The sequence below is a fragment of the Aythya ferina genome, assembly GCF_964211825.1.
Source record: "Aythya ferina genome assembly, chromosome: 5".
NCBI classification, from domain to species: Eukaryota; Metazoa; Chordata; class Aves; order Anseriformes; family Anatidae; genus Aythya; species Aythya ferina.
Genome location: NC_140301.1, coordinates 32,094,529 through 32,120,927, shown reverse-complemented (window position 1 = coordinate 32,120,927; position 26,399 = coordinate 32,094,529). Strand labels below are relative to the sequence as shown.

The 26,399-nt window shown below is 49.5% G+C and overlaps 1 protein-coding gene across 3 annotated transcripts; it reads left to right on the top strand.

Moving 5' to 3' along the window:
- The first annotated feature begins 6,544 nt into the window (after nucleotides 1–6,544).
- LOC311438222 (transmembrane protein 151B-like) lies at nucleotides 6,545–25,669 on the top strand. 3 transcript variants are annotated; one of them, XM_084522378.1, is made up of 3 exons: nucleotides 6,641–6,704; nucleotides 7,523–10,751; nucleotides 10,871–25,669. In XM_084522378.1, the coding sequence occupies exon 3, from the start codon at nucleotides 22,646–22,648 to the stop codon at nucleotides 24,041–24,043; it is 1,398 nt and encodes a 465-aa protein (XP_084378504.1). In that variant the 5' UTR covers nucleotides 6,641–6,704; nucleotides 7,523–10,751; nucleotides 10,871–22,645; the 3' UTR covers nucleotides 24,044–25,669. The 3 variants fall into 3 exon arrangements, with proteins under 3 accessions (XP_084378502.1, XP_084378504.1, XP_084378503.1); XM_084522376.1 differs by lacking the exon at nucleotides 7,523–10,751 and having other exon boundaries at nucleotides 6,545–6,704; nucleotides 22,613–25,669; XM_084522377.1 differs by lacking the exon at nucleotides 6,641–6,704 and having other exon boundaries at nucleotides 7,082–10,751.
- Nucleotides 25,670–26,399: the final 730 nt, after the last annotated feature.

Sequence of the window (26,399 nt, the reverse complement as noted above, 5' to 3'; positions counted from 1 at the left end):
GGAACTCAATATTCAGTGCGGATGCATGCTCAGCAGCTAGTTCATACTGCCTGTACACCCAAGCCTGAAGTATTTAATTGTCAATAGCTATGCTAATGCTGCTAGATCTGCCAAGAGTTTTTAACAGTGATGATCGTGTTGTCCTGATGATTTAAGTGATCTGGCAGAACTAACTGCAGTAACACAGAGTTGGGTTTTTGCCTTTGTCTTTGAAAATGTAAAGGGCTGCAGTGGCTGGCTCTGCCTTGTCAGTGTGAGGACTCACCCATGGAGTCTTATTAGGCCCGAGCTGGTTTCCCAGCTCCCCGGGGGTGACATGAAATGCTGTGGGTTCCCAGAGGAGCATGCTGGTGGTGTGCATTTCTACTTCTTGGGAGGAAAACACACAGCATTCACCAGCTGTCCAGGTAGGGAGAGACAGGCAGTGTGGTGATAACTATCTGAAAGGACTACCCAGCACAGTGGACGTGGTGTCTGGAAGAGGGGTTTTCTAAGGAAACAACCATGGTATCACATGGGATATTTAACACTTATATGTGGTACTGGTACTAAATCACTTCTGAACTTTTTTGAACCATGCCTAGCACCAGGACAAGACTGTTCCCTCACTGGTGATACTTGGTGAGGGAAGCAAAATCATCAGAAGTAGGCTCCAGCTGCCTGCACTTCTCTACCAGGTTGATGTGGAAGCATTTTTCTAGAGTGCTCTCTTATGCTTTTTGTTTGCCTGACAACAAGTTCTCTTCAGTGTTTTGTGTTTGTTTATTATTATCTATTGTTATTATTTTCAAGGGCATTTATAGCTATTGTGATCTCTTGTGACAATTACCTTCATGAGGAGAGAAGAAGTCGATGGCTCCCAGAGGAAGGCCCGCAGGCAGAGAGCCCCCCTCCTGCTAGTGGCAAGCGGCACCACTAGCAACGCCAACACTTTGAAGCCCTTTTCTTCTGTGACACAGATACAGGAGAAACAGCAGAGATCTCATGGTTGCACAATGTCACCATGTTGGAGCACCGACTGCTCAGATGCATGTGAGCACCTTTTCATGTTGGTCTGTCACTGGGGTCCACGCATTTATTTAAAAGTCTGTTTGGCACTAGACAGCAGCCCTGGGGGCTGGCAGGCTGCCTTCTGGAGACATACAGCAGCAGTGACTGCCCAGCTTTTTTCCCATGGGAAAATACTGGGAACCCGCCAAATTATCAACTTGGCTCTGGGATGTCACTGCCCAGATGGCCGTTCTGCATCAGAAGGCGTGAGACACGGAGGTCAGTGTGTACATCTGGGCTTCTGGGTTTAACTTTGGAAAGAAGTTGGTCAAGCCATGTGATAGTTGGGTGTTTCCTGCTGAGAACCAGAGGCACCTATCTGCTCTTTCCCTGACCATGCACCCCCTGTTTTGGTGCTTGGAGCCACAGGTGAATATCCCGGCCTAGAGTTGCTCTGAGGCAGCTGTAGGTCCTTCACGCTGCCTGCGGCCTGTTGTGTCCTGCCTAGGGCTGGGGGGAAAGTGTGTGACAGCTCTTGGTGACAGTGATTGGGACACAACTAGGGAAGGTTTGTCAGGACTCAAAGACTGAAAAAGCTGGGAAAGAACTTGTGGGTGATGGTGGTTGTCCAGGTGTTGGAAACAGCACCTCAGAAGGAGCAAGATAAGGGAAAGAGAACTAGACAACTGGTGCCAAATTTGAAAGGCGCAAGCTAGAGGAATAGATGAGAAGGGAGAACATTTCATTCTGAGGGGAAAAAGCAAATGTCAGTGCAAATTCTGTCGTATCTGCACAAGTCAGCAATGGTATTATTAAACCTAGATCTTGAGAGTGGGCATCACTGCAAGCAGGAAAGAGATTGTGAGAGGCAGGGCAGAGACATCTGAGGGAATGGGAGGGAGGCAGTGCAGGAGAAAAGAGCCTGGGATGTAGAGATGGACTGAGAAGTTAAGAGAAGATGGTGAGCAGTGCCAGGAGGTGACCAGGGCAGGAGGTGACAAGGAATAAAAGGAGTTCTTTGCTCCTCTAGCGAGGGCCCTTGTCTTGGGCCTCACATCTCTATGGGTGACAGCCATGCTGTCCAGCCATGTTGTGTCCCCACAACCCACTAAATTTTGTCCATTAGCTATTAAAACCCAGGCTCCTCTGGACAACAGCAGTTGACAACAGGGGTAGCTACATACCGGGCATGGTACCAATGCCACCCAGCTCATTTCATGCTGGTAATTGGAAGGGCACCACACGACATCAGGCTGCTGGTTCATCCCACTGTGCTTCCTGGAACTGTGACCGTCACCCTGACAGCCATGGATATTATTTGAGTCAGAATGAGGCATCCTTTGTCAACATCACTATATTAGAGAATGCAAAGACTTTACAACCCAAGAGACAGTATTGCCTTTGTCCTCTTTTTCTCCAAGAAGGCAGCAAACTACAAGCACCAGAGGATGTAATCCAAGTGCTAATAAATTATTGATGTCTCCCTTCAGCTTTTTACTTACTAAAAGGATATCAAAGCTCAGTTTGTGAATGGTCCAGACAGATTCTCTTTTTCTATATCTACAATTTAATTCACAAATATTGCACTAAGCTTTAATATTGACGCAATGTGGTGTTCTCCCTTTACAGACTTTGCAAAGGCTAATAGACGTGGTTTGGATTATACAGGCTCATAAACAGATACAGTGAAGGAAATGCCACTCGTGACTCCAATAGAAATTTGAATTTGTAATTAAAAAAAGAAAGCTTGGTATTAACTAGAAATGCTGTGGTTGGGATTTGTTTGGGTTTTGTTGTTGTTGTTTTGTTTTGTGGTTTTTTGTTTGTTTGTTTTAACACATTAAGGGCTGATCAAAAGCCTGTTGAAATAACTGGGCTTGCTCCTTAGGGATAGGCTGTCTAGTTCTTTGGCACCTCACACAAGTCGTAGGACAGTATGACGTATTTTATATTTAGCAGTAGCTCCTCTCTTCCAATATGTCTATTTGCATAAGTCAACTTACAAACCATCTGTATTGGAAATATTCTTTCCATTACTTTTAGCTTTTGGGACAGCATGTGGCAGTTTCTTAACAGCATATATTAATTTACACTGGTTTTTGGAGCAGCAAATAAGTAATTTGAAGTTGTCATACTGCAGTTTCCCTGCTAGGAATCTCCCCTGGACAGAAGGCTTAATGTTTCTCTTCCATTAAAGTGCTCTGTGAGTTTTGATGGCCATAAACACTCAGGATCCTGATAGCTGTCTCATCTGGAAGACAGGCAACAAGCTCCTATGTATACCTTAAAAAGGTTTCAGACCTTTGCAAATTTAGCCCAAATGCTGTGTCGCACTAAGGAGCAGAACAAAATTCTGCCTGTTAAATCGGTGCACCGGCCTGGCCGAGCTCAGAGAAAGGATTAGCAGCGTTTTAAGAGGCATGCTCTGAGTGACAGGGGGCTGATTTCAAACCAACAGTGACTGCAGTTCCTGACTGCACCAGTTTCTTGGTGCTCTGAATAGAGGAGGCAGCACCACAACCCGTGTTGTCTCTGTTCTGTTAGCCATTTAGAAAGTGTGAGTGACCAGGCACAAAGCCCAGAAACAACAGCTAATTTTTACAATATGGTATACATATTTTGCAAGCCAGCCTGCAAACTGCTTATGACATTTTTGGTACTATATATATAAATATTCATAATTAATCTATGTTAGAATAGAGGGAAAAGCTTCTAAAGAACAAAAATAGCCCCTTCAGGCAGCTTACACCAGTGACACTGATCCCCTGCATTTCTGAAATTAAAAAATGAGCTTTGCACAGATTTTTGCAGTACTTTCTGGAATTCAAGCTTCTTTCTTTCTTTTTTTTTTCCTTTTTTTTTTTTCCCCTGTTTCTTCAGGTTGTGAAGGCAGCCTTGATAACAGAGATTGATGCACTGAATCTGGAGCTAGAGAGGTGGAAATAAAGGCACCGAGTGAGATATGACATTTCCAAAGCTTCAATCTCAGGGGCAGCAACATTCATTTTCCCTTCTCCAGGTCTGCTTCATCTGCAGGCTTTTCCCTATGTTTTTCAGGTGCCACCTGGATGCTGACAGCATGTCAGGTAGGAAGATATACAAGCCTGTGCCTTTCGGATCAAAAGCTTGAGTTCAACTGGGGGCTACCTAACCCCAAGAGACATCTTCTTCCCTTAAAGGTGGAAGGGCTGATTATCCAGTCCCTGGCACTGCTTGTAGCTGTAACCCAAGCACCAGTCAGGATTGGTTTAGATTAAATAGCTCACAGGTTATTCAACATCAAAAGCTGAGTGTCTGTGGAAATGAAAATAAATTAAAAACCTTCATGAAGCTGTTCAGGCTGCCCCAAAGCCCGGTGGGTATTAGATGTATTTATTAAACAGAGGTGACTATTCGGTATAGGATGACAGACAAACCTGAGCTCTGCCAGGTCTTTGTTTTCTGTCCTTGTGTGACTCAGCTCTTAAATTTGATTCTCTTACTCCTTGGCTGCTCGGCTGGCCTGGCTGACACCTCCCTGACGCACAGCCTCTCTCTCCCTGCTGTCTGTAAAAACGGGGTCCCTGACTTCAGAAAACTGCCCTCCCCTTTTGCCTTACCATATGGGGAGGCATCTTCTCCACTGCCTCGCAGCACACCAAAGCCCATTTTTTCCACCTCCCTTTGTTGCCACTGATGCCTTTGACTGCTGCTGTTCAACAGCCCCCACAAGGAGAATTTGGCACAAGCGTAATGCTCAGTTTGGGTTTCTCTGTGGACAATTCTCTGGCTGGGCACATTTCCCCTCTAACCACAGCCCCATCCTGTCCCGGCACCGCTACCACCACCGTTTTTACAGTGTATGTAAGGTCACTGAAACTGTCCAGACAAACACGCACGAGCTGACCAAGCAAAATGGATTTTAAATTTCTCTCTTCCCCTATAGGTCCTGGCGGGTACAGCACAGGCACTCCTTATGCATTCTCTACTGCTCCTTCCTGCGTCCCAGATGTGATCTGCTCCCTGCCCGTCTGCTGCCCAACCTGTCCCCTAGAGATCCTTCCCCGTTGTGCCACCTGCAGAAAGGAAACAAGGTATTTTAAATGTGCGTTTTCATGTGGTTTAGAGAACCTGCATTGTACTGTCTGCCACTGAGTGCTTCTGGCAGCTCCTCTGCAGGGCTGGCAGGAGCAAAAGCCAGACTACTCTGTGCATATGTACTGGGTGCAGCCAAGCAAATGCCCCTCCTGGCAGGAGGAGATGAGCTCTGGGGAGAAAAAGGCACCTGCGGCTGTAGTTGCAGCAGCAGTGTGTGCATTGCTGTTGGTCCAAAGCCACAGGAGCCAAAGGGAACTTGTCCGTTGTCTCTCATGGATGCCCTTCTCCTCCAAAGCTAGGTGGGTTTCCCCCTCTTGGATCAGCCAAGATTTGCCCAATGCAATCCATGCCCTGAAATCCAGATGTAGCAGGTGCAACACTTCTGGAAAACCCTAGCTTTGGGGCTTTTCTCCCTGTACATCCACACACCAAGCGCCGTTCCCTGCTCTGCAGCCCTCCTAACCAGCCTGGTACGCAGCCCGAGTGCCTTACGCTGGAGTGGAGCTGTACAGAGCAGCACGCCTGAAAAGCAGCAAGCATGTTGGAGCAGGAGTTGAGGTGCGAATATTAAAGCTAGGGCTGATGCCTCAAGTCTGCTCACTTGCCCGTTTGCAAGATTTTACAGAGTATTTAAGATATATACTGCTGTAGGGCACCGAGAGAGAAACAGATCAAATGAGATGAGCCTCACAAGGCAAAGAGTGTAATGAAACATGAAGCAAACATGCCGGGGTAAGATGGTGCAGCACACCAGTCCTGGGCAGCAGGAGAGCAGATAATGACGGGATGCACAGGATGCGGGCAGGAGGGAGAAATATTGGCGGTGTGGGGAGGTCACGGCAGGCTGCAGCTCTGGGGGGGAGACCTGAGCTGGGGGTGGGTGAAACCCTAAAGAGGAAGGGACAGGAGAAGCGGGGCGCTTCCATTTCCTCGGGGGGAGGGAACTGGGGGGGCAGCAGGGCCGTGCAGCCCCCTCCTGCCGGGCCGGGGCAGCCCCAGGGCTGGGTGCCGGTGCGGCCGGGGAGAGGAGCGGGGAAGTTTGCCCTGGCTGCTCCGCGCCCCCCTTCCTGCCCCGGCCGCGGTGTGAGCTTGGGGAGAAGCGGGGAGAGGCACCCGGGGAGGGAAGGAGGGATGCTCGCCCCCAGGGGGAGGCGGGGGAGCCCCCGGGCGGGGCGGGGAGGGGACCAGAGGGGATGAGATGGGATGGGAAGGGGAGGGAGGGGACGGCAGGGAGGGAAGGACCCCCCCGTGGCTCCCAGCCTCCCCCAGAGGCTCCCACCTTGGGGGGGCCGGGAGAGGCTGGGGCACCCCCCTCCGCCTCGCCTTTCTCTCCTCCCCTCCGCCGCCTCCCTCCCTCCCTCCCTCGCTGCCCGCCTGCCTGGGATGCTGGAAGGAGCCGGGCGGACCCGGCGGGGCGGCTCTGGGAGCGGGGGGCGGCTCGCAGCGGCCCCGTTACCGGCCCCGTTCCCGGCAGGGGGGCGGCCCGAGGGGGCTCTCCGCCGTCTCGGGGGTCCGCAGCCCCCGCCGCCCGCCGGTGATGGCCAAGGATGTCCTCGGAGGGGGATGCCGAGGCGGCTGCTGAGAGCGGGCCGGGCAGCACCCCCGCCCCGGGGGCGGCCGCCGCCGAGCGGGAGGAGGTGAGCGGCCGGGGATGGGGAGGGGGACACCCACCCGAGGGGGGTCCCGGGGGAAAAAAGGCAGGGGAGGGGGCCGGGGAGCGAAGGAGGGAGCCCCGGGGGGATGCCCGCAGAGAGGGGAGGCAGCCCCGCAGCCTGGCTCTACCTGCAGCCGCCGTGCGGGGTGCGGAGCGGTGCGGGAGCGGTGCGGGGAGCGGTGCCCGCCGCGCCCTGCAGTGCCCGGGGCGCCGGCGGTGCGGGCGGGGTCCCCGCAGCCGGGAGGAGGCTGCAGAGGGAAGGATGCAGGGGGAGAAACGGGGCCTGTCCAGGGGAAGTTTGTCCCGCCCGGCACCTGGGGGGCCAGGGGTGCCTGCTGCTGCCCAGGGGGCGGAGGTGGTCGTGGGGTTGCAGCTCTCAGGCGCTGGGATAACTTGCAGGCTGGGTTTGCAGTTTGGGGCTTGGAGGGTTTCAAACGCTCGGGCCACAGGACTGAGGACATCCTTCCCATTTTGTCTCGGGGCCTAGGCACTCTTCTTGGCTGATCTGCAGTAGAAAACACCGTAGGAAATAACAGCTTAATGTGCTTCTTCACATCAGCTGCGAAGCCCTCGCTGTGGCCTTGCAGATCACCGGCAGGGAATGACTGATGTGTCTGAGCGGTGACACAAAAAACACTGAGCCACAAGGCACCGGCCAGACAGAGCTGCAGGGCTGTGTGGCAGCCGATGACAATATGCTTACAGACCTGTACATTTGGGACAGCGAGCGGTCCGGTGTTAGGAATGCCTGAGGTTTCCTTCTAGCCGTAATGTAGCCTTGGCTCCCGACTGTTTTGACAGGTCTGCCACTTGCATTGCGTAATCCGTGTGCAAGTCGTGGAAGTGGCTGAACTTTCTTCATAATAGTTACCAGCAAGCATAGATGCTCCTGGGGATGCATGGAGCAGCCTCCAAGCGGGCAGAGAACACTGCAAACAGGAGCGAAGGCAACCCCGGAACATTTCTGTGTGCAATTTGTCTGCTTACAGCTTCTCTTCATGTTTACATTACTCGTCAACGGTCTCGTGGTCCTATGGTCGTAATCTCAGCAAAGCTTATGTGGAGCTGCCAGACGCTTGGGTTAAAACCAAGCAACACTTTTTAAAGTCCCTATAATAGAAAATTGACTTCTCAGCTGAGGCTGAAAAAACTATCCTCCGTGGGTGAAAATTAGGGTTTTGTCCTGTCCAATTGCTTTTTAAACACCTGCGATACAGTTCTCCGCTACGAGCTGTGGCTGGGCCCAGGATACAGCCGCTGTTCGAGCGGTAGAGCTCCCCAGTGTAATTACAGCCCTGCAGAAGATCAATAGATGGTTAATGCTGGAAGGGATTTTTTGATTTATTTGGTCAATGGCCACAAGCTACAGAAGGCTTTCCAATATATTAAGTCCACCATAAAAATATCTAAGCCGTTTCTAGACATGAGAGCACTTGATCTCTCTGCTAAGCACATTATATCTTGCTTCAGTCATCCTCTTCTCAGTTTTTCTTCTGTTCCAATACAAACATTTGCACGTTTGAGTCTATATTTCAAATGCCTGTAACAGTGATGTCTTAACCCTGCAGTCCTACATCATCGGTCTTTTCCTCTTGCTTCCTCCATCTCCATGTAAATAGTGTTGTTTTTTTTTTGGTGCTGGGACCTGCAGTTGCATTGAATTGCCCTGAATTAAATAGGCATTTCATGGTCTTCTATATTAGTCTTGTCATTTATGGATTTTACTTGGATCAAATACATGGACTTAAATCTTAACAGTGACTTAAAATTGTCTTTATTGGGGAATAAATCAATGTGAGGTAAAATCCTGAGTGAGTGGCAGAGAACGCGCCTCAAGTCTGAGTTTTTATTCATGAAAACAGGACAAGCGAGGATGCAGCTGCGGAGGAAAGGAGAGCGGCTGCTCGGTCCCTGGCTGCAGCCCTGGCCCCGTCCTTCCCAGGGCCACCTGGGTTTTCTGCTGGCAGTGCTGAATGTCAGAGCAAGCCCTTGGATTACCTGCCACTATTCTGCTGTTTTGTGGTTTGGTGGCTGTTTTTGTTGTTGTTGTTTTTCTGTTGAGATATCGATTGCTAGAGCTGGATGATCTGTACCAGTCATGCTTTTGGTGGTGGTGTAGGATTTTACCACCCCATCAACATTTGTGAAAAAGAATGAGGGTCTTTGAGGTGAGGGAATGGAAGGGACATGGTTTTCCAAAAAAAAAAAAATCAGCAGTTATTGCTGTCAATTTATTCTCTGGACATATTTTCCTTCACTTTCCTCCCCACTGCTCTGTCCTGCCCTGGTTAGGCTGTGGGCTGGCTACTTTTCTTGTCTTGCTTGTTACTGTGACAGCCTACACCTACGCTGAAGAGCTGATAGTGACTTTTCTGCATTTTTGCCAACTTACACCTCAATTAGGAAATGGTCTGAAATATTTTTTTAAAACTTAGCTGATTTTTTTTTTTCAGGAAAGTGAAGCTGGTGAGTACAAATATCATTTATTTGCTACCAAAGCCAACTAATCACTGAAGGAAGCTGAAAGCAGCAGCCACTTGACATTTTGAAATACGTATTTGTCTTGTCTGTATTGGCAGAGTCAAACAGCAGTTGCCCATGACTGGTTTTGTCTTGTCTCACATATCTGAGGACTCTAATTGGTCATGACATAGCACAATCAGTTAGTCCGTCTAAATAAAAGAGGGAAAACTTCATGGGTAAACATTCCTGAAACCCATGGTCACCAGCGTGATGATGTACTTAGAAATGTTGCAGAAGAGGGAGACCACTCAACGCTGTCTCATCTGCTTCTTGCTGCCCATGCAAGGCCCATCAGGAGTTGGTTTCAAAAGTGCTGCTTGTGGCCACAAATAACTTAGACTTGGTAGCTTTACATTGTGCCCATCTATGAGCAGAGTCGTACCCACATGGATGGGAGGTGGTGGAGGGACCAGGCAGGCGGCCCTCACAGGTTTATCAGCCCTGCTGTAGCTGCACCTTCCTCATCAGGAGCCCCCCTTGCTCTGCTGAAGCCTTCTCCCTTGCAGACCCCCTTGTGGCTGTTGGGTTCCCACTGCCTCTGTGGCTGCCCCTGCTCCTGCAGAGGCTCACTGTCCTTGCTGAGGCTTCTCTGCTCATCAGAAACAGAATCAGGAGCCAGGGCTGGAAAGGAGAGCGGGCAGAGGGCCTGTGAAGGAGGTTAATGTAGGTCTCTGCCATCTTTTAAGCAGAAGCTCAGAAGGTACCAAGCATGAAATGTGGGACCTAGGGAAGCACTTTTCTTCCCCTCGGCTCTTCCAATCCTCTTGCAGAAGACCTACTCCAGTAGCACCCTGAATAATAGCTACTGGTTGGCCCAGTGGAAGGCTGTCACCGTCCCAGGCAAGTATAATTGACCAAAGAGGTAATATTTGTATGGTGCACAGTATTGCCCCTCTTGAATGTGGGTCAAACCGTGCTAGCCCCTTTCCACCCCTCCTGCCCAGTCATTCAGCAAACACAAATCAAGGAGAGCACCTCATTTCTTGATTCAAGTCATCTCCCTCATAAAGACAAAGGAACAATTCCATCAATAGTGGCAATGGAAAAACAGGAAAGCTTATTTTTCATGATCCTGCAGTTCCAGGAAATATTTGCGTTGCAGATCCTGTCAAAAGAAAATCCATGCTGAGGCATCACATCTTACTCTGCTTTTGTTCTTTTCTGTGCCCCACTTTATCTTCTGCTCACGTGCCTGTTCTTGGTGCCCTGAAGTTGTCTCTTTTCTCTGTACTTTGAACCAGAAGCTGACAAGAGTTTAAAAAAATAGATAGGAAACAGCAGATGGATGTGTCTGAGCTCTGAGTAGCAGCCTGGGCTCCAGCTGGGGGGGCTTCCAGGGCCAAGGTCCTCCGTCCTCTGCAACAGAGAGAGCTTCATCACAGCTGTGGCTGAGGCTGAACTGCGTTGCTCCTCCTGGCTGGTGTTCCTGCTTCCTTCCAGCAAGAGAATTGTTTCGGGGGAGTGGACTGGGGTGACTGGGGAGCTTGTGGAGCTCCGTCACTGGAGGGTTATGAGGACAGCTTTGGCAAACAGCTGCTAAGTGCACAGATGTTGCCTCGTGGGAGAGGAGAAACAAGGTGACCAGGTGCCGTCCAGGGCTGGTTGCTAATGCTGTGCCCTCAGGAGGACAGCCAGCCGGCTGGTACCAGTGGAAGGCAGGGGGTCTGCACACTGCTTTGAAGCCCTAAATACACTCCCTGTTCTCCCTTTCTCACTTCAGAGACCTCAGAAGATAATCTCCCCCAAGAGGGAAGAGTGGTCACCAAGGCTCCTTTTCACTCAGTGGAAGCCACGGCAGCGATGAGGTAGAAGGTGTCTTCTCCCTGGGAACAGTATGGGGCTTCCTCTCCTTTTTTTCCTGCACCTTGAAACAAAATAGCTCACAGCTTTGCTGGTGACCAGGGACACTAGAGGAACAGAGATTTAGAAGAGTGAAATGTCCCCAAATGGTCCATATTTGGTGGGGCTTTGTTCTCGGTGTGTTCTGACACACAGCAGTGAGTTAACACCAAACCCAGCCGCTGCCGAGCTATCAGCGCCGTAAGTCCCTGCAGTTGTTACGGTGACACTGTTGTGACACTGCAGATAAGGCTCTGTTTGATTTCTCACTTATAGCAGGAGCTCCAGTTTCCAGAAAAGCGTGGTTAAGTAGTTAATTAGTTTTTAAGTTCTAATCATGAAAAATATAGTTCACTGAAGGGTTCGCTTTCAGACTATAATCATTCATCCGTCTCCTCTGAGCTTAAGAACTACAAAGTTAAAACTAGTGCACTGTGAAACTTCGCCGAGGTCATGGTTCTCGTAGCAGTGCTGCTAACTAGCCAAAACCCAAGGGGCAGCGCTGTCTCTAGGCGGGTTACAATCCCTGGGATGCTGCCCATGCTGGACCCTACACAAGCTGCAGCCGCCCTGCCCACAGCACATCTCATCCCAAGACACAAAATTAAGGAAGAGAAGTTCCTGGGCCTGACTGCTTAACAGTTTGTGCTTTCTGCTCTTTCCCTGTACATCCCGGCCCTGGAACAGCTACCTTGGCTCTGCCCCAGCAGCCTCAGCCCCCCGAGCATGGAGCTCCTGCATGGAGCACCACAGAGGCTGGGTGGTAGCATCCATCAGTAGGGTCCAGCAAGCATAGGGGACCCAAAAAGTGGAAAACAACCCCTTGGGACTGCCTGGAGGTGAGGAGACCAGCCAGAAGTGCAAGCACCTGGTGGAGGAAGGAGGCAACGAGGGCATGTGGTGAAAAGGTGTGAGTGGCAGTCTGCCTGCAGGTCTGAGGTGTGCCATGGAGCTGGAGCAGCCATGGGTCTCAGCAGGGGCCCGTCCTTCTGCAGCCAAGGCAAGAGGCAAAGCCCGTGGCTCTCAGCAGCAGGAACATGGAGCAGCAGGGTGGGACAGCTTACACATCCTCCAGGAGAGTGCTGCTGCGATGCTCATGTAAAACCACTTTACAAATGCTGTTTTTCCAATACCTTCAGGAGGTGCAGAAAGGTGTGATGAAGCCACGCCATGGTCAGGTCAGGAAATAAACCCCAGGTGTCCTGGCTCCCAGGAGCTCTCTTAACCATTAGGTGTTTTAAATGAATCTGCAGTGAAATTTTCACATGCTGTCACAGGTTATGACAGAATGTTTCTCTGAAAGAAAAAAGAGTAGCAAGAGAGAGAAAGGAGTGATATTCATCATGAATCCTCTTTTCTCACTGGGAAGCATAAGCTGCTGGGATGCTACCTCGTCTTAACAAGAGCACCATTATAAAATCTCACAGCACCGAGGTCCCAGCTGTGTTCAGAAAGGTGCAGGGATGGGGAAAGGCACTCTCTGAGTCTGGCAGAGCAGTGGTAGATCTTATTGCAGGGGAGGCTCAGCTCAGCAGCACAAGGGACCAGGCACAGCCGCAGCCTGAGCCCAACACCGTGGTGCCGGGAGGTCTTCTGCTGAGACACGGCTGGCCCATGGGAGGTCCCACATGGGAAGTAAGGAGGATGGAGACTGAGACACCAACTCACTGAGCCACTTTGTTCTGGTTTTTCTGGTTACCACTTAGGTAACCAGCTTCTATCCCCCATTCAAATCTCAGGGTGTTCCTTTAGAGTAAGCGAAGATTAAATGGCATTAATAATAACAAACTATTTTTCTCATTTGCAAAGGCTGTCTAAACCGGGGCGTTAGACAACAAGGCTGCCGACAGCCTGTGAGGAGCTAGCAAGACGGTACGCCTGGCTTCCTGTTGGATCCAGCTGGAAGATGTCAACCACGTGGATCTCTCCCCTTCCCGCTGTCCCCGTCTCACCAGAGGCTGCCTGGTGGAGCCAGGCTTTCTGTGCCTGCCAGGAATGGTCGATATCCAAGGGGGAGGCGTAGGGAATATGACTTTGTGGCACTGCTGAGTCAAAAGCCAGTGGCAGCAATGTCAGTAATTTGGGGGGGAAAGGGATAATTTTGTTAGTGTAGTATTTTGCGAGCTTGTAGGAAGCTGTCACTGAAACAACCCTGACTTCTGTTTGCAAATGGTGACCGCTTTGTTGCTAGGATTCCCTTGCGCCAAAAATGTACCTGTGTGGCTCTCCTTGCAGCAGCTTGTGAGCTGGCTGGGGCCGAATGCTTCATGCCCCTCACCTTCCTCCCCTTACATTTTAGTGGGCAGCTTTCTCATCCCGATGCAATGTGCTGCATGGATACTGGCTGGGATCCAAATGCCTTTCTTTTTCAGGATTTCCTTTGTTTATGCTTGAAGAACTTAAAAGTATCCTGCAAAAGCTACCTCTGGATCTGATGTTTTACAGGACTGGAAGCTCCTTCTGTCCTGACCTCTGCTTTCCTCTTCTTCAGACAGTGACTTTTTAATGCTTGAATTCATGAAGGTGAATGGTGTGAAGTAGCAGGCTGCCTTTCTACAGTACTTCAGGGGGGTCCTGTTGCTGATATTCAGGTGGATCAGCAAGATGTGTGCCTTTCTGTGGTTTGTCTTGTCCTGTGATAGCCTCTGCCGGGGAGAGAATTGAGTGCCTCCGTTTTGTGCACCTTTCTGCCCTCCGGTGAGGGAAGGAGGAGATTAAATCTCTGCGGGGCTTTGACCAACCAGAAGCCCAGCCATCCCCATTCACCGCAGGAGTACAGCTGCTGAAGCGAACGCCTCCGCATTGGTGACACAACCAACATGTGGCATGCGCGCAGGTTGCTCCTGTTAAACCAAGTCACAGAGCTTCTCTGCTCGGTGCTGGCGTCACAGCCCCTGCCTGCGTGAGGTTTTCACTCCGGCAGGAGCTCCATGGCAGAGGAGCAAATGGTGCATTCGAAATGTTCGAGCAGAACCATACGGCGTGTTCAAGGACCGAAGGGAAACTCTCTTTGATGCTAAATGGCTTTTTCCGTTGCCTTCTATTCCTGATATTTCCCTTTCCCTCCGTGCTGGCAGCCATGCTGAGAGCACTTTCTATTGGCTCAGCGTGAGCTGGGGGTAATGGGCTTCTTGTAGTTCAAGATGGATAGGAGGAGGGATTTTATTTCAGGCTCCCCAGGAGGGAATTTATGAGATGACTGTTGTAATATCTCCCTTTTCCCTCACCAGGCCTTATTATCGATGCCCCATGTGGTGCCCAGATTGGGTCACATGGTGGAGGAGTACTTCTAACAGTCGTACACCAACATCTGGTTTAGCACAGCCCTGCAGGCTCCTTTCTTTCTGTACTAATGAGCATCTCACCTAGGAGTTCACTTGGCCCTGAAAGGCAAGAAGAGGTTGTACTCTGACTCTTCTCCTGTCATTGTCTTCTCCCTGGTCACCCCGCTCTCCTTGATCCTTTCACCAGGATCTCCTCAGGACTTGGAGGCTGACATCTGCACCCAGGTCAGTGGTGGCTAATTGGGGAAGTGGGGTAGAGATTTCCTTGTCCTCATTGAATCGTCCCTGTCTCACTGGACACATGCAAGGCCTTTCTCAGCAAACCGGAGGCTGGTCCTGGCATCAGAGCTCACCTCAGTTACGGTCAACAGCACAATTGAAAGCTCACCTGGCAAGGACTTGCTGGTCCTCTCTGCATTACATCCTGCCACGTCCATCAGGAGGTGAAACATTTTCCACTGCCCTCTCCTGATCAGGATGGAAGAAGCCTCATAGTCAGAGACAAAGATCTGCTTTCATCCAGGCAGGTCGCCACCTGCCAAAGTGTGTGACTTGTGGTTATTGATTGTTCTTCCCCTTTCATCTATCTCATTGGGATGTATTTGCCACAAGTATAAATCCACAGAGGCAAATGAAATTGTGGCTGGCATTAATTTATCCCCCATTTTCAGTTCTTTCTCCTCTACATCTATTTCTCTTCTTGCAGTCCTATGTCAGTGTTTCTCTTTTTCCCCTATGGACAGGAAGACTACGCTTGCAAAACTAAAACAAAAACAAAAGACAAGATTGACTCTACTCACATGAGCAGCCCCGAGCTGTGGGGTCACTTTGCTGTTGAAGATGGTGCTCAGGTCACCCCACGGTGCTGGAGGAGAGCAGGAATGCACCAAGACTCCGGGTGCTGCCTCATGCCTCTGCTCCCAGGGCCCGACTCCCTCCCAGCCCAGCCCAGGCTGGCAGGTCCCCATCCTCACCCACCACAGCCCCTGCCCCAGTGACATTTGCATTTAGAGCATGTCTAGGCCACCCTGTTCTCTCTTCCACCTCTTCGCCTCCCTCCTCCTGTGTTTCCTTCTCATTTCTCTATTTCCATTCAGGCCACGTCTTCACCACCCTCTGTTTTCTCTCATTCTTTCATTTCAGACATGATAGCATTTTGCTTCAGCAAAATTGCAGCTCTTGAGGTCAGCCACCAAGGGCAAACACGTTCACACATAAGGTTTCAAGGGACAGGAAACGCTTTTGGCATGATTTCCCCGAAGGAGAATTTAAATGCTTTTGAAATTGGGGAACCCAGATATCTGACTGCAAACCAGACACAGGCAAAGTTGGACCCCAAACTGTCCACAAAACAAACACTAGAATAAATTCCTGCTGTTGCAGCATATTTTCTGCCTATCCAGCTCATGATGGAGTTTTCAAAGAGACTGAAGTACTGAGTCTGGCAGAAGAGGAAAAAGCCATTTTGTTGTTACAGAGCTACAGAGAAATAGTAAACATATGGCAAAATAATATACAGGGTGTTTTTTTAAGGACTAACTCCAAAGCAGTGTAAACAGCTTCCTTTGAACTTCACAGGCCATTTCTCCACGTCCATCAGGGTCAGCTTGGTAGCCTTCAGTTCAAATTTATTCTAGCAGCCCGGATTGGAAGTGGACAAAACAAGAGGTTTATAATTGTCACCATAACCATTTGCATGCCATAAGCAGCACAGAAAAAGAAGTAATGCTTCAAGCCCACACTGCCATACACCTGCTTTTGGAGTAAAATGCAACTACTGATTAATAGCGTGTGACAACAGCAAGCTAGGTAATGACATGCTCCACCGAAGCTCTGGAGGGTTTGTCTTAGCATTGCATCTAGAGCTGCTTGCGGGATTACCCCCGGCAGTCAGCACTGGAAGTGTGAGGAGCACCTCGGTGTGCACACAACACCCACAGCCTTGTTCTAATGACTGACACTTGGCTTTATGAAGACTTGTATATGTAAATGGGGTATTTAGCCATTAGATTGGCAGAGTTCTGGAGGAATAATGACTAGATTTGACACTATCCATTGGATTTAAGCATAAAATCACTGCTGGTAACATTTACAGTTGGCACAAACATTACCAGGCTGTTCTGTTATGATGAGATGAGCACTGTCCTACAGAGGGATCTGCTTCATTTAATAATTTGGTTATTCAATCCAAAGCCAAATCTGAAGTTACTCATTTCAGGGTGGAGAGTGCAGCCAAATCTTTAGCTATCTTCAAAACCATGACTCAAAAAATACCTAGGAGCAGTCAGTGGTTGAATTTACACACCCAGGGTGGTGCTGGTCCAAAATCTACTAATGCAATTTTTGGTGATATTAAAAAGGGAAAATGTGTGGGAATGGGAGGTCCTTTTATGTTTTGGTATGAAGTCAGTGAAATGAATGCTGAAGTCCTGTATCCACTTGCAGGGTACACATTAAGAAGGATTTCAAGGTGCCAGAGAGAGAGTGGAGTACCAAAGGGCAGGAATAAAAGCTGTGCAGTGAAGGACATTGAGACCTTGACCCATTTAATATGTCAAAAGAAGGCTTAGAGGTGTCAAAATTAGCATGGAGAAGCACCTTCAGAGAGAGAAGGAAGCAGTATGAAAGAAGTCTTTCATCACATGGAGAATGGGCATCCCCACTGCCATCAGTGGGGACTAAAGTGAGACAAAATTACAATGGCAGTGAAATTTCAACATCAGAACAAATTGCAGAAGGGATTGCAGGCCCTTCATTTGCTTTTGTCTATAAATTAATGCAGTGTGTCTTTATGGAAGATGAGCTTTCACCAGCCACCAGTTACTGGAATGTACATAGGACTGTAGAGTGAAATTGCACTGCCCGTGAGGTATAAGAGCTAAAGAGAGAAGGTATGGTGTCTCCTGGTCTTAAGGTGTAAAGGTAGCTTCGATCATAAGAGGAGCTGAACTTTTCTGACCCAGAATAGTCTTGCAAAGTTGATAGGAGAAATCCCTATGACTACCTGTGAGGACTAACGAACTTTAGTTCTTTAGTGGCTCTTTACTGTATTGTAACCATCCCAGCCATCACCTAGGACAGCCATGTGGTCAGTGAGTGAATCTGGCCATCAGATAAGCTGGTGTCCAGAGGTCAGCAAAGGCAGTGAGCCTTCACTGATAAAACTGAGGCACCTGAGGTTCAAGGTAGGCACCCAAAATCCTGTGCTGGTGGAATCAGTCTGGGCTTCTTTGCGCATCCCTTCCTCCACATGCTAATGGGGAGATGCTTGCTTGTGGGAGCAGGGGCATCCAGCCCTCCATGACCTGCACCCCAGGAAACTCATTCCTGGTTATGCACCTGTCACAAGGAAGGGACCCAGGGACACAAATCATCCAGAAATATTTTGTTCTCTAGCATAAGTCTTAAAGTTCAAATGTGCCTTTTAAGGAGAAATCAGGGCTCGGTGTGTGTCTGTGTGTGTGTTGGGCTGTGTGTGTAATTTTTTGCCTTCTTGGCCACCTCGGTGCTGTTGCTTGCAAGCTCACGTAGGATGGTTACCAGTTACAACCCAGCTGCCTGCATCTTCATGCTGGTCTCACAAACAGTCCAGAGATGGGTGAGAGAGCCAAAATCCTGGTCACCCGCCCCTCCAGCCCCTGGCCACACTCTGCTCCAGCTGCCAAGTGCTGGGCCACACGCTCCCCCTCTCCTCTCTCCCCAGCCCTTTACACTAGGCAGGATTAACAGCCCAAATTTGCACGCTGTTACAGCACGAACTACTTTTAAATGATTTTAATTATTGTTGCTGCAGCCAGAAGCCGAGCTGGCTGCTGCAGAGCTGGGGCAGGAGCAGGGTGGGTGTGCCGGTCCCTGCATACCAGCGTTTGATCTCCAGCATCCGCCATCCGAGGGTGTCTTTGAAGGCAATTGCCCTTTCAGCCACTGCCTGGGTGCTTTATCATTTGCAAACTAAGTTCTGCACAAAGTTTCTTGAAGGAGAAATAATCGAAATGCTGCTAGCCTGGAAACTCCTGTCTGCTGTAGGTGTCAGTTGAATTTCCAGTTTTCCTTCAGCAGCTAGGGCTTTCCAGACTATTTTCCAGCAACTGTGGCAACAAATTAAATAACATCTATCATTTAGTGTCTTGGAAGACTCCACGCCACCAGACAACAAACAGACCATGGGAGAACACGGACCCGCCTCTCCATTTTGTGTGGGATGCAGATACATCTCTCTGCCTGAACTTTTTTTGGAAAGAATGAGCCAAAAAGCCCCAATGTAAAGGTAGAGTGGGGAAGGGCAGCTTGGGGCAGGGCTACCTCTTGTTTTGGGTTAGTGACCCAAATCTGTGGGCCCTAGTTTGCAGGGAAGGTGCCTGGTGACTGAGCTTTCGCCTGTTCTGGGACAGTTGCTACTTGGCCTTGGCTTTCTGAAGGGCTCGCTGACCTCACTTTCTTCAATTACATTTCTCTGTTAACATTTTCCATGGGTTATGGTTTTGCTCCACATCAAAACGACACAGAAGCCACAGCATTCCCCAGAGAATGCAGCCCTCGGTTGCTGACTGGCCCAAGTTATCATGGAAATTATTAGTTTTCTTAAGCATTTATTGTAGTCATCCCAAAACACAAGCTTACCCCATTTCGATCTGAAACATTGCACATGGCAAGGAGAAGATTCCATGTAGTACCACAAACACCATGCTTGCAAGAAGGTGGTATGTTAATTAATAAAGTCTGGGAGCCACTGGTTTAACATGTTAATGAATTTGTTATGCAAAGATAGATGGAAAGATATATTTCCTTATTCAACTTTTGAATGTCTGATGCTTTTGTTGTAACTATTTATTATATTTCCTGTCTTTCTTACAAACACACTAAGAGTGTTTCTAATATTATAAGGAGAAATAAGGAGATACAGGCCAGGTGAACATAGGTAGGACGTGAAATGAGAGGGACAGCCGAAGGGGCAGACCCTGCAGGAGAGATCCTTTTCTACCTGAGGACTGCAAAGAGTGAGGTCTGGTTGGCAGCAAAGGAGGGTATGAGGCGGTGGGTCAGAAGAAAAGAATCATGGTTTTCCCAATGGGTTCTGAGCACAAAGGCCCTGTGGAGCTGGACTGATAGGTGTGTGTGCATCCAAGAGATCTGCCAGTGGGCATTATGGCTGCATGTCCTCAGTAATGCAGGAAGGAGAAAAGCTGAATTTCTTACAAGCTGCAGTGAAAACAGTGTAGGTACCCCAGCTCGGGCAGACCCAGCCCTCTCAGTGCAGGGGTCTGAAGGCCAATTTTGAGGTATCTCCACAGGACACATCCAGAGACCTGGACCTGCAAGCCTTGGAGCTGCTTCCAGCTCAGGCCTGTGCTGCTTTGGGACTGGTGAGATTGCAGCCACCCCTTTCCCCAAAGCTGGGGTGGCATTTCATGGGGCTAGGCATGTTAAGAGGCATTTGCCAGCTCTCAGGCTCCATTATGGCCACTGATAACCCTAACCAGCAGGGCTGGTTGAATCAGTCCTTGGGTAGGAGCCAACCTGTGGGCTGCAAGTTGGAATATAGAGCTTCAGAGAGCAGAGAAGTTTATTAGGCAAAGGGAATGGAGATAAATGAAAGGTGGGGATTGCAGTGCCTTTGGCGAAGAGTGCCTTAACTGACATGGGACAGCCCTTGCATGGCCAGGCTGAGAGTGCTTTCAGTGGGTTCTGGAAAGGATTGGGGTTCCTGGAGTACTGAAGCACACACCTTACATTACAACTGGCTGCTAGACATCCTTAGCTGGGTCCTCAGCGTTTCTGCAGAGTATTAACCAGATGCTGTTCGTGTGAGATGTACCTATGGAAACAACTTGCTGAGTGCAGACTTCAATTCCCATGACAGAACCCTGCCCCACTGTCTCCTTCTGCTCCATCCCAGAGATTGGAGTAGAGAGTTTCACTCGCAGAGTTTTCTTCACCTCAGTAAACCTTCAGGGGAAAAAAGGCTGGAGGTTTGCAGTTCTTCATTGTAGTCCATATTTTTGCATTATGACAGCACTCAAAAACTCTAGTTCCATGTAAAGTCAAGAGAAAGAACAAAAGACAGAGATTCCTGGCAGAGTCCCCAAGAGCCAGGACAGCCAGCATGCAGCTGGGGAGAAGGCTATGGCAGAGCAGTAATGGCACTGGGACAGAGCAGTGGGTATTTGACAAGAGTTTCAAGAGATGAAACTCTTCATGACTGCATGTAGACTCAGGAATTCATCCCCCAAACTCCCATAGACAGTATTCAGCTGATTTGGGTCTGCCTGAAGCCACTTCCTTGCTTTCCACAAGGCTTCCTGCCAAAGGCTAGGAAAAAAAACAGCCTTATTCTTTCTCATACTAAGGTCTTTTCTCTGCCCTACCTGCAGAAAAGGTGTTATGTACCATGCCCTGTTTAGCTCCTCTGCACCCATTCTGGCCACTGTTTCAGTCAATGGCCTTAGTAAAGAGAACACAGTCCAAAATAATTATTCTTCCTTCTGTCACAAATATACACAGAAGGCTTGGGATCAGAATAGAAATTCTTTGTAGGTTTCTTCTGGATGCATCAGGAAGAATCGTGGGCCAAATTCTGCCCTTAGTTGCTGAAGATGAATGGTGTAGCTCCCTAAAATAAATAAAATTACTCTGCACTTACACAGCATCAGATTAGATGCTACAAAATCAAAGACCTAACCCTGTGTAGTCTATTTGGCAGTGCTCAAAGCGAATCATAAAAACCTCTACAGTTACTTAGAAGTGGCTCTCTCACAGGAAAGAAAAAAAAAAAAAAAAAAAAAAAGGCAGTATTAAATAGTATTAAACCTGATCTGATAGCCCTGCAAGGTTAGGTGCCAATGCTTCCATCTCATTGAGAAAACAGTCAATTCTTTCTAGTGGTGCCGCGCTATTATTTCCTGAGTCATAAGATGCTGGTTCTTAAACTCTTCGCTGGTTCAAGCTTACTTACTGAATCCTAACTGCTCTGGGTCTGAGCAAGCTATATTGGGTAAGAACTTTATCTCTGGAGAAAAAGAGAAGACATTTCTCAAACCTAGCATCTGCTGGTGTCAATGCAGTAGTTTGATGCACGGTGGCCCCTTGAGAGAAGGAGTAGCAGCATGCTTCTATTTTTGCATAAAATCAGGCTCAGCAGAGGGCATGATGATGCACGAATATCAGCGTGTAACTGCTTTCTCACTGTCGTTTTCTCAGAGTTAGGGGGAAGTGAAGGATGGTGGTGACGAGAGAGATGCATTCAGCCCTCCACATGTCATGTACTTTCTTCGGACCAGCAGCTGCCAGCCAGGAGTGTAACCCATGCTGCTGCTGCTGCTCTTTGCAGAAAGACAACTCTGTTTCTGCTAGCTGCTTGGCTGGATTTGGTCTTTTTTATTATAGCCCAACATAGCATGACAATGCAGCTGATTCGCTGCAACATCGCTAGGGTAAGGACTGCAATCACATCGCCTCAGCAAGCACAGCGGGAGCACAAGAATGCAAACTCCCCCTCCACTTCCAGCCTGACTTTTGTGACTTGAAAGACAGGGATGTGCTGCTGCATTTTAGATGTTCACTCATACACCCTTAGCTCTAACACTTAAACCACTCAGGTGTTTTAGGTAGGAGCTCATCTTCTAACCAGCCTGCAGCTATCCTGCACTGTGCTGTAATTCTGACATTTTTTTTTCAAATAAATGTGCTCGAATCTGGTAATTTTCCTGATGGCTCGCCTCCAAGAGAATGGTGTCGATCACTCGGTAGGTTTCAGGGCTGGGGCTGAGTCAGCTCTGACTCAGGCAGCAGCTCCGGCTCCGCCAGGCGCTGGTCCCCTGTGCCGTGCAACCCAGGGGGCTGTGGTTCCACCAAGGACACTTCTCCCTGCCCCCCCAGCAGTGTGGTGCAGGAGACCCCCAAATCACAGGGGCAAGCCCACAGCCCTGTGCTTTCAACTGGTTATCAGCTGTGAAGCTTTCTTGGCCTCAGAGGAGGGTGTGTAGATGAGGGCGGATGCTGGCTCCTTGCAGTGAGAAGGGCATGGGGGCCTGTCTTGCCCCCACGGAGGCCCCGGTGTTTCTGGAAAAGCGGTTTATATTCCTGTTTCTGTGAAGTAGGGTGGTGTCGCAGTCCTCAGGCAGTTGAGAGTGAACCCAGACACAGTCTGGAAAGCAAAAGGCACCATGTGTGTGCTATGTAAAGCAGTGTGACTGACAGGTTCCTCTCTTTGTCTTTCTCCCCCCATCCCCGGTGGTGTGATTCGAAGCAACGCCCCGTGAAGCAGTCCCTGAGTGCCTGCATGTGCAGAGAGTCCCACTGGAAATGCCTCCTCCTCTCCATCCTCATGTATGGCTGCCTGGGAGCGGTGGCCTGGTGTCAGCTGGCCCGGGTCACCAAGCTCAGCTTCGATAGCTCCTTCAAGGGCAAGTCCATGATCTACCATGACAGCCCCTGTTCAGACGGCTATGTCTACATCCCACTGGCCTTCCTCTCCATGCTCTATGTGGTTTACCTGGTGGAGTGCTGGCACTGCCACGTCAAGAGAGAGCTGCAGTACAAGGCGGATGTGGACAGCGTCTACGAATGCATCAACCGCATGCAGCAAGCCACTCCGTGCATCTGGTGGAAGGCCATCAGCTACCACTTCGTGCGGCGAACCCGGCAGGTGACCCGGTACCGCAACGGCGATGCCTACACCACCACGCAAGTCTATCACGAGAGGGTCAACACCCATGTGGCTGAAGCTGAGTTTGATTACTCTCACTGTGGGTACAAGGACATCTCCAAGGAGCTCCTGGGTCTGGAGAGCTACACAGCCACCAAGCTGAGGTTCACCAAATGCTTCAGCTTTGCCAACATTGAGTCTGAGAACTCTTACCTGACCCAGAGAGCTCACTTCTTCACAGAGATTGAGGGTCTGGATGACTACATGGAGGTGAGGGAAGGCATGCAGCTCAAAAACGTGGACTTTAAAGAGCTTATGATGGCCTACGGGGACCCGGATCACCTCCCATGGTATGTGTCCCACTACGCTTTCTGGGTGGCTGCCATCCTGATGATCTCGTGGCCGCTCAGGGTACTCATAGAGTATCGGACTGCATACGTTCACTACCACGTGGAGAAGCTGCTGGGCCTGGAGTACACGGCACCCACTGCGGTGGAGGAGCCCCTCTACAGGTACCGCATGCCCCGAGACGCCACGCAGGACAGCACGGAGCTGGAGTGGCACATCTGCACCAACCGGCAGCTGATCCCCAGCTACTCGGAGGCCATGCTGATGGACCTGGCCGACTCCCCGGCCTACAACAGCTACACCGTGTGTCGGTACAGCGAGGCGGCCCACGGCTGCGAGCGCTGCAACCGCACCTCCAGCACCTCCTCCATCTTCTCGCGCCACGCTTTCCACAGCTGCAGCGGCAACTCCCGCCTGTCCCTCAACACCAGCCGCTTCTCCCTCTGCCGCGTCCACGGCTCCCACAGGACAGGCCTCTGGAGGAGCCGCAGCAGCAGCATCGCTGACCGGGGCTGCCACGACGAGCAGTGCTGCTCCTACTCCAGCCAGCTGGCTGTCAACGAAAACCCCCCAACCTACCACGACGCCCGCTTCTTCCCCGTCTTGATCGTTCACAGGCCAGAGGGGCACGACGGACGGCCCTTCTACGTCAGACGCTCCTCCTGTCTGGAAACGTCTCTGTGATGGGCCCCTGTGGTTTCTCGGCTCCTCTGCCCTGGGACAGATTAACTGCTGTGGTTGCAGAGATGCCACAAGCCTGCAAACGTCAGTCTGCAGGACGAGCTGCGGATTTCAGTTCAAAACCTGCCATTGCATGAGGATATGGTCACCCTGACACGTGGCCAACCTCATTTCCAAAGCTTATTTTCCTCTCCCATTGGTCTCCCTGTTCATTTATCCCCTCTTCCTTTCGCTCTTTTACTCCTCACTATTTCTTTGTTCCATGGGTCTCTGCCTCTTCTCCCATCCCACTCTTTCTTTTACTTTCCAATCACAGTCTTTGACAGCTGTTTCCACGGGAGGATTCATAAAGCCCGTGTTTTGCAGTGCATTTGCCCTCTTGGATGCCCTGCAAGGTAAGAAACTCAGAGACAGCAAGGCCAAGCGAGGCACTGAAACGCCTGTGGCCAGTCAATGTCAAGTCAGGAGGAGAATTCAGATCTGCAGGCTCTGAGTTACCTGCAGCAAACCCCAAGCAAAGCTTTTCAAAAATTTATTTTCACCAGTCACTTTCTTTTCTCTCTCTACCCTTATCTTCCTGTTTCGTTTTTCTCATTTCTGCTTTCCAATTTTTTCACTGGGTCTTTCTGGGGTTTTGCCAGGTATCTTTCAGCCTATAATTGGCTTCCATTGCCCCCAAATTAGGTATTTGCAGCACAAATTTCACTGTCCACTGACACAGCCACAAGATATGCCCCTGAGAAGTGCTAAAGACTTTCACCACAGATTAGTGAGACACATGAATAAAGCAAAAAGCATGCCCTTTGCTAACCTTGCCCTGCCTGGTCTGTGGCAGAGATGCTGCTGCATTTCCAGCTGTAGTTAACCTCATTCAGCTCCACCAGTGTTAGCAGTCGTCGAGAGTCGTAATGTAGATCAGTGCCCTGTTAGTGCCACTATTTTTAGGACTGTAGGTCAGGTTTGTGGTTATTTCATTCCTACCACTTGCTCAGAGCTGCAAGGGCTGGCAAAGGGGAGAGGGGCCAGGGAGGGAAAGGTAAAGGTGGTGCTAACCCACCACAACCCACCCACTGCTAGTTCAGAGGCTCTTCCTGCACAGCTTCCCCATGAGCAGGTGCAGAGCCTTCAGTAAGCTGTTAGATCAGCCCAGCAGGGTCACAGCCAGGAGGTGACCAGTCCTGGCAGAGCCAACTGAGTCCTCCCAAGAGCCAGGGACTGACCCAGGCGCTCCTGGCCATGCCCAGGACCCATCAGGGACCCCTCAGGCTGCCAAACCTCTGTCCCACAAGGGACAAGCCATGCACTGAGCAAGCTCTGTACCATTTCATCGCGTGGATGGCAGAGATGGGCATCAACCATGACTCGCAGGGGAACGCAATACAATCGCAATACAGTAACTGTGAAAAAAAAAAGCGTTGTAACTCCCTATGGCAAGTAGGTAAGGAACCAAGGGGCTGGCAACAAATGCTTCCTCCCGAGTCAGTTCTGTGTGTATCTATGTGTAATACGAGATTTGTAAAGTCATATCGGTATGTGTAGAGTATATATAACTGCATACTTCTATGGTGATTTCTTATGGCATTGACTGTTGCACCATGTTAAATATATTTTGTTTTGGTTTGATGACTCCGTTTTGATGCACTGTGTTTTATTTCAACTCCGGAGATAGAAACATTGCTTTCACGTCGGCAATACCTGGCCAACCTGCTGTGAAGGATGGCACCATCAGAAAGGTTTAAATTTGTATGAGTCAATCTTTTTTAATGTAAATACTTTATGTATGATTTATGTGACATTTTCATTCTGACAGCTTGGCATTTATTGCAAAAGATAGATAACACATACGATGTGTTAGTTTATCACCTCTAAAAAAGAATAACCAACCCAGACACATGGAAGAATCAGGTTTGGGCTCAGGGTAATGATTATTGTTGGACTGGGACCAAAATCCTTAACTGGATAAAAGTCAAATTTAGGAAAGAAAATAAAAATTAAAAAAAAAAATCCAGACTTAGATCCACCCCATAATGACCAAGTCAAGAGTCTAGGAAGGAGGAAAGGATCAGACTCGAAACTCCAGGCTCAGACTCATCTCTGATTTACTTTTATTCTGAAGATGGAGTAAATGCAAGTCTTTCATATGGTTCCCTCCCCTTGTCTTCACTCAGACAGAAAGTTTAAACCAGCACATATGGAAGGTTTGAGAGCTGGAGGAGGCTGAAGCTTGCTTCAAGAAACACAGAGGCTGGAATATTTCAACACTGCTACTGACTGAAGGAGGTGTTAGGGAGGGAGACAAGAAAGGAGAAATGAAGAGATGGTAGAATAATATAAATTAAAAGAGAACAGAGTTCGGATG

Bases quoted from the DNA above. Each gene is read 5' to 3' on its own strand.
- LOC311438222 (XM_084522376.1), top strand. From the start codon at position 6,615: ATGTCCTCGGAGGGGGATGCCGAGGCGGCTGCTGAGAGCGGGCCGGGC. The intron at 6,705-22,612 runs GTGAGCGGCCGG...TGTGATTCGAAG, and splicing joins CCGCCGCCGAGCGGGAGGAG to CAACGCCCCGTGAAGCAGTC.